Source organism: Prionailurus bengalensis, chromosome B2, assembly GCF_016509475.1.
Source record: "Prionailurus bengalensis isolate Pbe53 chromosome B2, Fcat_Pben_1.1_paternal_pri, whole genome shotgun sequence".
Classification (NCBI taxonomy): Eukaryota; Metazoa; Chordata; class Mammalia; order Carnivora; family Felidae; genus Prionailurus; species Prionailurus bengalensis.
Genome location: NC_057349.1, coordinates 4,102,629 through 4,115,155, shown reverse-complemented (window position 1 = coordinate 4,115,155; position 12,527 = coordinate 4,102,629). Strand labels below are relative to the sequence as shown.

General features: G+C 42.7%; 2 protein-coding genes across 2 annotated transcripts in view; one reads left to right on the top strand and one right to left on the bottom strand.

Moving 5' to 3' along the window:
* SLC17A1 (solute carrier family 17 member 1) overlaps positions 1–9,016 on the bottom strand; it is a 34,068-nt gene extending 25,052 nt beyond the window's left edge. Inside the window, exons 1-3 of the mRNA XM_043592869.1 lie at positions 8,592–9,016; positions 7,293–7,374; positions 3,204–3,376 (exon numbers count right to left, since the gene is read on the bottom strand). Of these exons, the coding sequence (XP_043448804.1) occupies positions 3,204–3,376; positions 7,293–7,320 (201 nt within the window). The 5' untranslated portion in view covers positions 7,321–7,374; positions 8,592–9,016. The remainder of the gene's footprint in view (positions 1–3,203; positions 3,377–7,292; positions 7,375–8,591) is intronic.
* LOC122490296 (histone H2B type 1-A) overlaps positions 1–12,527 on the top strand; it is a 348,434-nt gene that overhangs the window by 106,795 nt on the left and 229,112 nt on the right. The window lies entirely within an intron of this gene.

Sequence of the window (12,527 nt, the reverse complement as noted above, 5' to 3'; positions counted from 1 at the left end):
AATTTGCTTGTCCCTAATGACTGATGATGTGGGACATCTTTTTGTGAGTATTTGCCATCCTTCCCTGTATCTTCCTTGGCGAAAAGACTGTTTACATTTTTCCCATTTTCTTATTGGGCTTTTGTTTCATTTTTATCGAGTTTTGATAGAATTCCTTTATTAGACAGGATTTGCAAACATTTATCCCTGTCTCAGGTCTCTTTATTCTCTCAACAGCTCTTTGGAAGGAATGGAATGGAGTCCAATTTTATGTATTTTCTTTTGTGGATCAGGAAAAAAATCAGGAGTTTATATCTGTGTGAGTTGGTTTCTGAACTCTCTATTTTATTTCACTGACTCTTTTTTGTGAGCTATACCACACTGTTTTGATTAGTATAACTTTATGACAAGTCTTAAAACCAAGTAAGTGGTATTAGTCCTACAAATACTGACTTTTCGACAAACATCCAAAGACAATTCACAAATGGTGGTAGAACAGTTGTATATCTGTATGTAAAAAAAGAATCTTCAACCCAACATACATAAAAATTAAGTCTAAATGAATCATATATTTAAATGTAAAGCCTGCAATTATACAACTTCTAGAAGAAAACATAGCAAGAAGAGTGTTTTTTTGCCTCGGGCTATGCAAAGATTTCTTAGGTATAAAAACGAAAGCATTACCCACAAAAGAAATTTTAATAGAAGTTCCTTCTGCAGAAGGAAATGAAATCGCTCAGGAACATGCATCTGTATTAAAAAAGGAAGTGTATCAGAAAAGAATAAATGAAGGGATAAAATGTTTTATTTTGGAGGTGCCTGCGTGGCTCAGTCAGTTGAGGGTCCTGACTCCTCATTTTGGCTCAGGTCATGATCCCAGGGTTGTGGGATTGAGTCCCGCCCCGCATCGGGCTCTGTGCTGAGTGTGGAGCCTGCTTAGAATTCTCTCTCTCTCTCTCTCCCTCTGCCTCTCTCTCTCTCTCTCTCTCTCTCTAAAAGTAAATAAATAAAAAGAATATTTCACTTTGAATTATTCTAAAAGATAACTATTTGTTTAAAGCAGTAATGTAATCATGCATTTATAATGTGGATACTGAAATGAATAACAGCACTTTCCCAAGAGATGGGAGAGCAAAATTAGGAATAATGTGTTATAAAGTACCTGCAGTGCACATGAAGCAGTTTGGTATTATTTGACGGTGGATTTAAATTTTTTTAAACATTTATTTATTATTGAGAGACAGAGAGAGACAGAGCATGAGCGGGGGGCAGGGGGCAGAGAGAGGGGGGAGACACAGAATCCAAAGCCGGCTCCAGGTTCTGAGCTGTCAGCACAGAGCCCGACGCAGGGCTTGAACTCCCAGACTGTGAGATCATGACCTGAGCTAAAGTCAGACACTTAACCGATGGAGCCACCCAGACACCCCGATTTGATGGTGGATTTAGATGATTAAAAAATGTATATTGTAAATGCTGGGGCAACTACTAAATCAGGTGTCTTTTTGGGGGTTGCCTGGGTGGCTCAGTTGGTTAAGCATCTGACTCTTCATTTTGGCTCAGGTCATGACCTCACACACAGTTCAAGAGTTTGAGCCCCATGTCAGGCTCTCACTGACATTCTAGAGCCTGCTTGGGATTCTCTCTCTCCCTCCCTCTCTGGCCCTCCCCTGCTCGCTCTCGCTCAAAATAAATAAATAAAAAATGAAATAAAACAGGTGTTTTTTAAAGTCTAAATGATACATGAAAAGAAGAAATAAAATTGAATCACTTAAATAATTAAACCCAGAGAAGGCAAAAAAGAGAATTCAAAAAAAGGAAACAGAGAACAGATGTAACAAATAGAAAACAGTTACCAGTTTTGTATTCGTCTCTTTCTCCTTTCAGTTCTAACAGTTTTCACCTTCTGTATTTTGCTGCTCTGTTGTTAGGGACATGCATGTTCAGGATTATTGTATCTTTTTGGAGACTTGACTCCTTTATCATTAGGTAATACCCCTTTGTCTCTGATAATCTTCCTTGCTATAAATTCTGCTTTGTCTGAAATTAATACGGCTACTTAAGTTTTCTTCTGATTAGTGTTTTCGTGGCTGCATCACATCTTTCTTTATCCCTTTACTTTTAATCTATCTGAGTCTTTGTATTTAAGAAGAGTTTCTTGTAGATTCCATGTCTAATGACCTTTATTTCTTATCCATATCTGATCATTTCTGTCTTTTAACTGGTACATATGGACCATTCATATTTAAAATGATTATTGATATGGTTGGATTAAAACCTACTTTTTTTTTTTTTTTAAACATTTCTTGTATGGCCGGCCTGTTGGCAATAAATTACCTCAGTTTTTATTTGCCTGAAATAGTCTTCATTCTTTCACTTTGGGGGTCATTTCATTGGATATAGAATTCCATTTTGGCAGATTCTTTTTCTTTCAACACTGCAAAGATTTTTTCCCCTTCTCTTCTTGTTTGAATGGTTTCTGATAAGAAGTCTTCTAAATTCGTCTCCTTGTTCTTCTGTCGGTAAGATACTTTTCTTTCTGGCTTCATTCAGGATGTTCTCTGTGTTCTGGTTTTCTGCAATTTAAATATGTCCGGTCGGTTTTTCTTGTTGTTAATTATTTCCCTTTTTGGTATTTATCCTGTTTGGTGTTCTCTGAGCTTCTTGGACTTGTGATTTGGTGCCTGCCAGTAATTTTGGAAAGTTCTCCGCCATGAGTTTGTCAAGTATTACTTCTTGGGATTCTTTCTCTCTAACCCCTCTCCCACCCAGGTGTGCTCTCTCCCTCTCTCTCAAAATTAATAAATAATATCATATATTGAAAAAAATAATAAATAATAAAAACATTAAAAAAAACAAATGTTACTTTTGTCACTCTCTTCTTTCTTTCTTTCTTTCTTTCTTTCTTTCTTTCTTTCTTTCTTTCTTTCTTTCTTTCTTTCTGTTTTGCTTGGCCAAACATCTCAATTCTAGACACCCTAATGCTTGGTTTTTATCCTTCTTCACAGGGAAGGATTCACACAACAAAGCCCTTCACAAATATCGAAGAATGCTGTAATCATGGGACATGTTTCATTAGGTTATTATTAGCAAGGTGGTTGAAGCCTTAGACTTCTTCTTCTGATTATTCGTGTCCCATCAATTATGATAACATGCAATCTCTACGCCACCTAATTAGAAAGACAGGATTTGCAATTTAGGACTACAAGCCAGTATTTTTCATATACCTTCATGACATCCAGGCTCTCCTCTGTGGAGGTGTTGGGCGCACCGTGTGGGTCCGAGCTGTTCACCATGACCACCATTGTGAGGCTCAGACACATGCGCTGTGACATTATGATACTGTTACAGACGTGCAAGAGGAGAGACAATCCGTAGCGGAAGGAGCAAACACTTGGAACTAAGGAGTAAAACAGAAAGTGTCCATTGTTAACACAGCCGAGGTAAACACATACAGTAACTTTAGGAAGGGCACTCGGAAACTTGGAGCCATTCTAATATTATTTATTATATATTTTATATTTTATATATAATATATAAGTATATATTATATATAAAATATATATTGTATATATATTATAATATATGTATTATATATCGCAGTTTATATCACAGATTATATATATATATATATATATCGCAGTTCGTGGGTTCGAGCCTCACCTTGGGCTCTGTGCTGACAGCTCAGAGCCTGGAGCCTGCTCGCGATGCTGTGTCCCCCTCTCTCTCTGCCCCTCCCCCCCTCATGCTCTGCCTCTCGGCCTCTCAAAAATGAATAAACGTTTAAAAAATTTTGTTTAAAAAGAAAGGAATTAGACTTTTAAAGGTCGATACTGTATCCAGCCAGCTAGCCAAAAGTCACTGTCGTTTCTAAAAATGCATCTGCTGTTTGGGGTAGGTTTTCTACGTGGGGAATACGCAAATAGTGATGATTTCGTTGGTTCTTTGGCGATCCTCGTGTCTTTAATTTCCTGTTCTCCTTGGATCAGAACCGCCGGTGAATTGTTGGCCGCACTTAGCATCCCAGGTTTTCATACCATGGTTCCTGATTTACACGGAGTAGCTCTGATGTTTGCACATTTCAGACAACGCTTGTCGAAGGCTTTGTTGTGGATGTGCTTTCCTAAGTGTGTTTTCTCTTGCTGTGTAAAAAAAGGTCTGCAAAGCAAATGGCCTAAAACGACACCCATTTGTTAAGACAGTTCTGCAGTGGAGAAGTTTTAGCATAGAGTTAGCATAGTGCACTTAAGTTTTCTGCTCATGATCGCAAAGGCTAAAATCAAGGGATCAGCCAGGCTAAGTTCTCAGCTGAAGGTTCTAAGCAAGGATCTATTTCCATTCTCGCTCAGGTTATGGTAAGGATTCAGTTGTCTGGGGATACGGTACTGAGGTGGCCGTCTCCCTGCTGGCTGTCGGCTGGGAGATGCTTACAGTTCCAAGCGGCTGTTCCTGTGACTTGTCACGTGGCTTCCTGCAGCTCTGAAACCAGCCCGAAAGAATCTGGCTCAATGTTGAACCCTCTCACACTTGGACTCTCCCTAGCTGCTTGGTCTCTGACCTCTAGACCCAAGTCGAAGGGCTGGGTGATTTCCTGGATGATTTCCCTATTTTAAGATCAGCTCATTTGGGACCATGTTTAAATCTGCTAAATCCCTCCAGGCGGCACCTAGCTTAGTGTTTGCTTAAATAACTTGCGGGAGGTGCACACACACCGGGGGCCAGAATCTTAGGGGTAGTCTTAGACGGCTAGCCACCACGGTCCACCCTCTGGTCCTTAAAAGTTCATGTTCATCCCCCACGCAAAACACATTCACCCCCTTCCACGGTTCCTTAAAAGTCTCAGCTTATCATATGATATCAGCCCACGTCCATTGCCTCCTCCAGACCTCAAAGTCACAGATCTCATCGAAATGATCTTAAACCCATGTGAAGGAGGTTCCTAGAAATAACCCCCGCTAGCGCACGGTATTTCTGTATCTGTGGACTTACGAAGGGGGAGACGAGGTACGTGTCCCCAGGACTCCGGCCACACATGCTGCAGCACACTGGACACTTGCTATGGCTCTCCCAGTTCCAGAAGGGGGAGAGAGGGTAAAAGGGCGTTGCTGATTCTGAAGTTCGGCTAAACAAATGTTGGATTTGCTGCTAAGTGGAAAAAAAAAAAGGTGGTGATGCCTGGAAAATTCGTTTTCTGCACGGCTCTCCCTTTGTAAACAGATAAAAATAGTAGGCGAAATATATTTAAAATAAAGTACGTCCTTAAAAGCATGGATGATCTGCCAGGAAAAATGAAATATTCAGGCCGAGGGTTCCGTGAAGACGGACTCCTCAAGGCATAAACTGATCTTTGAAGGCAGATTTTTTTTCCCTGAAAGCATTTGATCTCAGTGTCTTTTGTTTGTTTTTGTTTCTGTTTTGCCTCCCAGGGCTTGGGGACAACAGGAGTCAAATACCAATCCCCAGTCAATGGGAGGGGTCTGGTAAGAGACCTTCTTCTCAGATACCCAGATGCCAAACATCTCCTGGCTCGGTGAAGGGTGAACACACCGACACACAGCCTTGCCAGGGGCACTGCTGAAACTTTTGCCCTGTGCAGACAGGCCCTGGAGCTCAGCAGAGGGAAGAAAACCATTCAGTCATCAGCCAGTCCTTCCAATGGCTTGTGGCCTAATACTGACTGTCCAGGGACCATCAGAAAAATGTCTCCAGCCGCACATGGATGCACACACCCTGAGAATGGCTTGCTCCAAAGCTTTCTAAGCCTCATCTTTAAAATCAAAAGGAAAGGGGCGCCTGGGTGGCTCAGTCTCAGGTTAAGCGTCCGACTTCGGCTCAGGTCATGATCTCACGGTTCCTAAGTTCAAGCCCCGCGTCAGGCTCAGTGCTGACAGCTCGGAGCCTACAACGGAGTCTGTGTCTCCCTCTCTCTCTCTCTCTCTCTCTCTCTCTCTCTCTGCCCCTCCCCTAATCGCATTCTGTCTGTCTGTCTGTCTCTCTCTCTCTCAAAAATAAACATTAAAAAACATTTTTAAATAAAATCAAAAGGAAAACGAATGGACCTGGAAAACTAATAGGAACACTGGGGGGAAAAATCTCTGGAAGAGAGAAAAAAGCTTCCAGAGAGCCAGGGGAAGCAGGCCTCATGTGCAGAGGAGGGTTCGTGTCACGGTCGTTGGGGGACCTATTTCAGTTTATTCACTTACTCCAGGAAGAACGTGAGTTACTTCTAAGTAAGTCTTGAGTTAGAAAGTAAACCACAAGGGAAATTGTCAAGTACTCAGGCCTGGCAATAGTAAAATACTGCAGGTACAACTCGTGGGCAGTTAGAGCAAAAGGTGCACCCCGAGGATATTAACCAGAAAAGAAGAGAAAATTCAAGGACTTGGGACATTAACAAAGGAACACACCGCAAGAGCCTGACAGGAAGGAAACGTTAAGCAGAAGGGCAGAATCAATGATAGATGCATGTGAGCTTATATGGTTTATGTGCTTTTATGTTTATGCGTTTTATACATTCATATGTAAATTTGAGTATCGATTAAATGGACAATAGAAAAATGACCAAAATCACAAAAAAGCAAAAATAATACAAGCAGAAATGTGAGATGTAACAGACCCCTCATCTTTACATAAATTATTCATTGCCCCGCCCCCTTCCGGGATTCTGTTCCCTATGACACGCACCCAATTCTAAGACCATAGTGCTACTTTCTTCTCGTCCTTTCCCTGCCCGACTCAGAATAAACAGTTTTCAGTAAATATCCACGTGTTGATGTCCAAGGATGCGGTGACTCAGGACCATTCATCCTGTCTTCGCTTCCATCCATGTCTTTCTCCTTGAGACAGGGCAAAAGTAGTTGACCCTTTCTGGTACTCTCCACCACGTGATTAAGTGGACGAGTGTGTAAGAATTGAAATAAAGAATACGAATTGTTTTTATTTAGGGTTTTTCTTTTTTTTTAAGTTTTTCATTTATTTTGAAAGAGAGAGAGAGAGGCAGAGAGAAAGGGAGAGAGAATCCCCAGGGGGCCCCGCACCGTCAGTGCTCAGAGCCTGACAAGGGGCTCAAACTCACGAACCCGTGAGATCATGACCCAAGCCGAAATGAAGAGTCAGATGCTTAATCGACTGAGCCACCCAGGTGGCCCTAGGGTCTTCCTAATGGAAAACTATAGCAGGACGAAAGTTTTCACCTCTTTTCCCGGACATTCCTAAGACCCTTTATGTGTTTTCGTGGAAAAACGTGCTCACCCAGAATCTGTGATGTCATGTAAGAAGGAGAAAACGTAACCAGTGAGACAGAGAATAATTTCTACCTTTCCTAGGAGAGAACTGGTTATCCATCTGCACGAATGGGATTCCGGTTTCTTCTTTTCTTGCTGCCGGGTCTGGTCTCCACTGCAAGAGCAAAACACTTTGGTGTCAGCATAACAGGGAAGAACTGACTAAACACCACCCAGTACTACCTTCGGATTGAAAACACGCATCACAGGGAAACGCTGCATACCCCCGCCCCCACTTAACTCAATCATGCGTTTCCTCTGACGCTGCACTTGGACGCTTTGTGGGTTGATTAAAAATATATAACCCCCCTGAAAACTATTTTTAAAAATCCTGCTAACCCATGATTCTATGTCCCGTGAAAATATCCCTCAAAAGTGAACCAACCGAGCAAAAACAGGGAAATCGCTGATGGTAGACCTGCCCTCCAAGGAATGTTAAAAGACGTTTTATGATTGCATTTGTAGAGCAAAAAAGTAAAGAGGGTTTTCAGGCAGGGAGAGATTGCTAAAGGGCAGAAACTCGAACGTACCAAAAAAGAACGTCAGAAAAGGAGTAAGTAAAGGTAAAATAAATTATTTTTTCTTCTAGCTTAATGGAGCTGGAAGAGAACTCTCTGTGGGTTAACTTCGCCTTCTCACGGGCAGGCTGATCATTCCGCACCGGACTTTCCCCTTGGACAGACCGGCCGCTGCTGCTCTGTCTGCCCTTAACCGTCCGCAGACGCTGGTCCTGGGCTCGTCTACAACTTTGACGTTCGGCCCCATCCCCTTAGATGACCGGATGCTTGAAAGACAAATTCCTGAGGTTGGATTTGCAAAGTATTTTTGAGTAAACAGCTGGTCCATCAGCATTATCATTTGCCGAACTGTCTGCTTGGCTGCTGTTTATTTCAAAATACACACACGCACAGACACACCCACATGCCACACGCATCCTGTACAAACACACACGTGCTCTGCGCCCACTTACGAACGCATCTCAACCCACACGTACAAGCTCCAGCACAGACATCGCAAACATACTTCTGCATACTTTCCACCATACGCACCACAGACACCCCCACACCACTCACACAACGCCACGCAATGCACAACACGTGGCTTCTCTTTCCTTGTCTGTCCACACAACTGCTCTCCTCCCTTAATCCCTAGAAATAGGTTCTTTTTACTTTCCCTTAGGAAAAATCTGTGGAAATAGATCTTGCCCCCAAATTTCCCCAGCTTGCTAAACTGATAGGATCTTTAACGGAGAAGCTCCCCCCACCCCCCAGCCATCACTCTGGGGAACTGTTCATTGCATTTAGTGAGTAGCAATATAAGAGTGAGACTGACCTGATTCAGGACAGAAAAGCAATTCCTTCTTCCCTTGGATGACTTTGAACTTTTGAAAAGTACTGAATTTCTGGATTTACCGATTTTAGCCCCACTAATCCTTCAGCAAATCCTCATGACAGCCTCGTTATGTCAAAGTTAAAAGCTTACTCTTTAACTTTCACCTTTCCTCGAGTCTTCAGGGGAGGAGTATGACTGTTAGAATCTTCCAGTGGACTAGAGACGTCCTGGAAATCCACCATCAAATTCATGACCGTAGTAGACAGCATCGCTAGTCTGCTGCCAGGAGGGAGAGAACCAGCCTGGCAGTCAGTGCTCCTAGGACAGATGTTTTCTATTGAGGATGCATCTGGGTTCACAGTACCACTCCTACAGGAACGCTGTGGCTTTTTATGCCCCATAAACGCCCCGTTAGCTTTTTGCCAGCCTGCCTTCCTTTTTCCCTTTTTTTCCCTTCTCTCTGTCTTGCTTCCCTTCCCTTCCCTTCCCTTCCTTCCCCTCCCCTCTCTTCCCCTCCCCTCCCCTTCCCTCCCTTTTGCAAAGGCCACATCTATCTGACATTCAAGCTACTCAGAGAGAGATGCATTTTATTAAAGTACATCCTGCAAAGGGAGTGATTTCCCCATGGCTTCTGCAATGAGCAAATTCTCCTGATTACACCACCTCTCCGTAGGTATACCCGAGAGTGCTTTTACCTTGGAGTTCTGTGAAGGCAACCTACTGATCAGATAGGAACATCTGAGCCCTTAAATCGGGGATTTTGGACGATAGTTTCTAACATACATAAGATTATTTTTTTTAAAGATGTGTGAGTATGCTTATAAAGTGCCTAATACATGTTTGGCACTTAGCAGACACTCTACAAATTGAATCAGTTATTTTCTCTCTAAAGAAATGCTGAAGACTTTTTTTATGATGATTTATCTTTGAGAGAGAGAGACAGAGCTTGAGCAGGGAAGGGGCAGAGAGAGGGAGACACAAAATCCGAAGCAGACTTCAAGCTCTGAGCTGTCAGCACAGAATTTGACACAGGGCTTAAACCATGAACCGTGGGATCACGACCTGAGCCGAAGTTGGACGCTTGACCAACTGAGCCACCCCGGCGCCCCAGGAAGTGACGAAAACTTTAACTTGCTTGCCCAGGAGACTTTGATGTCTTATACATTCTGCTGGATATTTTTCCTTGTGAGAATTCCAGATTCTGGTTTGTAGGGTTTGAGGGCAAGGCTGGTGGTTTCTGGCATTTTCTGACCATTTAGTGGTTAAAAGCCCCAGATCACCAGTTGTTCAATGTCCATGTTTTAAGTAAACAATGTTCCCACTTAGTATCAACATCTCTGGTTCCAGTTACTGATTACCCGAAGGGAACTATCCTTCTGTGTGTTGGCTCCAAAGCTTTCTGTTGCTCTGTGATATGCTTTCAAATCACTTCTGGGTTCTACATTTGGATTCTGTGCTTTTCTTATTAAGTTTTTAGATGTACCATTATATTGGAATTTTCAAACGTGCAAGAAAAGTAGAACAGTCTAATATAACCACGTGCCCATTAATCAGTAATTATCAACGTTTGGCCACTGGAGATACATATAGAGATATCTCCAGTGTTTGTTTTCTGTAGTATTTTAATATTTATTTGCTTTTGAGACAGAGACAGACAGAGCACGAACGGGGGAGGGGCAGAGAGAGAGAGCGGGCTCCAGGCTCTGAGCCGTCGGCACAGAGCCCGACGCGGGGCTCGGACCCACGGACCGCGAGATCATGACCTGAGCCGAAGTCGGACGCTCAACCGACCGAGCCACCCAGGCGCCCTTGTTTTCTGGAGTATTTTAAAGTAAACCTCAGATATTATGTCATTTCTCCCATAAAAAATACAGCATGGATATATAACTCATTAGTGCTTTAAAAAAAAACAAAAACATAACTAGCATGCTATCAGCACTTCTAAAAAACAGTAATCCCTTAGTATCACCAGAGAGCTAGTCATTATGAAAATGTTTCCAGTTGCTTCAGAGTGGTCCTTTTACACTTGATTTATTTATTTTTTTTTTAAATTTTTTTTTCAACGTTTATTTATTTTTGGGACAGAGAGAGACAGAGCATGAACGGGGGAGGGGCAGAGAGAGAAGGAGACACAGAATCGGAAACAGGCTCCAGGCTCTGAGCCATCAGCCCAGAGCCCGACGCGGGGCTCGAACTCACGGACCGCGAGATCGTGACCTGGCTGAAGTCGGACGCTCAACCGACTGCGCCACCCAGGCGCCCCACACTTGATATATTTAAATGAAGCTCCAAACAAGATCTGCCTGTGGCACTCAAGTGTTACGACTCTCACCTCTCCTTAATTTTGTGACCGTTCCTTCCTTCACTTTATATTTGCTGTTACTTAAAAATAACAACAGTCATAACAAAACAAGGCCATTTGCAGAGTGACTTTCATAACTGATTTGGCTAATTCCTTCCTTTTAGTGTTGTTTGATAAATTTCTTTATCCCTTATAGCCCCCAAACTGCTCGTCTATGGAGAGGCTTGCTTAGATCCAGGACAAGAAGAACTCATGGGGTGCCGGAGACTTCCACGGTGGCGGCGTGTCTCACTTTGAGTGACATAAGATTGCTCAGTGGGTTCAGATCTTCTCGGCTTGATTGGAAGTTCTCAGCCTATGGCCTTTGCCGTTTGTTGGTAAATGCTGAATCACTAAACGATCCGTTATTTTATTTCTATCATGCCTTCTTTAGGTAGGAGCTGGAATTTTCTACAAAATAAGAAATTTGCCTCATCTAATATTTGGCTACCCTGAAATACAGATTTCATAGGAAAGTCAGGATACTTTATAAAGTTGTAGAATAATAATTTAGTGCCTTAGCAAAGCTGACCAAGGAAAATTACGACCTCCTGGGTTTTCTTGGATGTGTTTCAATCTGCTGAGTCCCTATTTTTTGACGCTTAAATTGTCTCTTCTTTGGCCAGTAGGAAGCTATTCAAGCCGGTCTCTATTGTCCTTAAGACCTGACCTCGTTGTCTGGGATAGTGTCCTTGTTTTCTAACACATACACACACACACACACACACACACACACACACACACACACACACACACATTCCAAGCTCCTCTAGCGTATTTCCTGTTCTCAGACCTGGGCTTTCTCATGGAATGTAGGTTCCTTTCAGTAGGAAAAAGCATCCAGAGACCACACTCTAAGCATTGAGTATTCATTGCTCCTAGGTCCCATGGCTTCTAGGCCTTTTCAGTGGAAGAACTTCAAAAGGTGTTGTTTTTTTCAGTTACAAACTCTGTGTGTTATTTCCAATTCAAATGAAATGTTTGAGGGATTTTTTAGAACCTCTGATTTGACGCTCTTGACTTTTTCTCTTACATTGAACATCTTGATTCCTAATAAATATAATTACTTTTTTGTTTTATTGTAATGTACCTGTATACTTGTTCAGTGCCTACCTGAAGGCTCAACAAAGGCATGGCACAGCCTCAGAACCTCTGGGGCTTCAATACAATAGTCCTGTCCCTTTAGTACTCATGGTGACAACATGAAGAGCTTGTCATTAGCACAGGACATCCTTATTAGAAGGACATATTTTGACAGAGACAGACATGTGCAGAGGGAAGGAGATACGAAGATGCAGGGAGAAGGCCATCTTCAAGCTGAGGAATTCTGGAGGCTACCAGGAGAGAGAGTCACGGGACCGATTCTCCCTCAACGTGCGGACAGAATGGACTTCGCTGACATATTCAGACTTCTCTATCTGTGAGACAAGAAATTACGGCTTTTCAGCCACCCAGTTGGTGGCACTTCATAATGGCGGCCCCAGGAAACGAATCCACATGCCCACTTGATTATCTCATTATCACCACTAACGTGTCCCAAAGTCAATTCATTATCTTCCCTCTAAAAAGGATTCCTCTTCTTGCAGTCTCCGGCC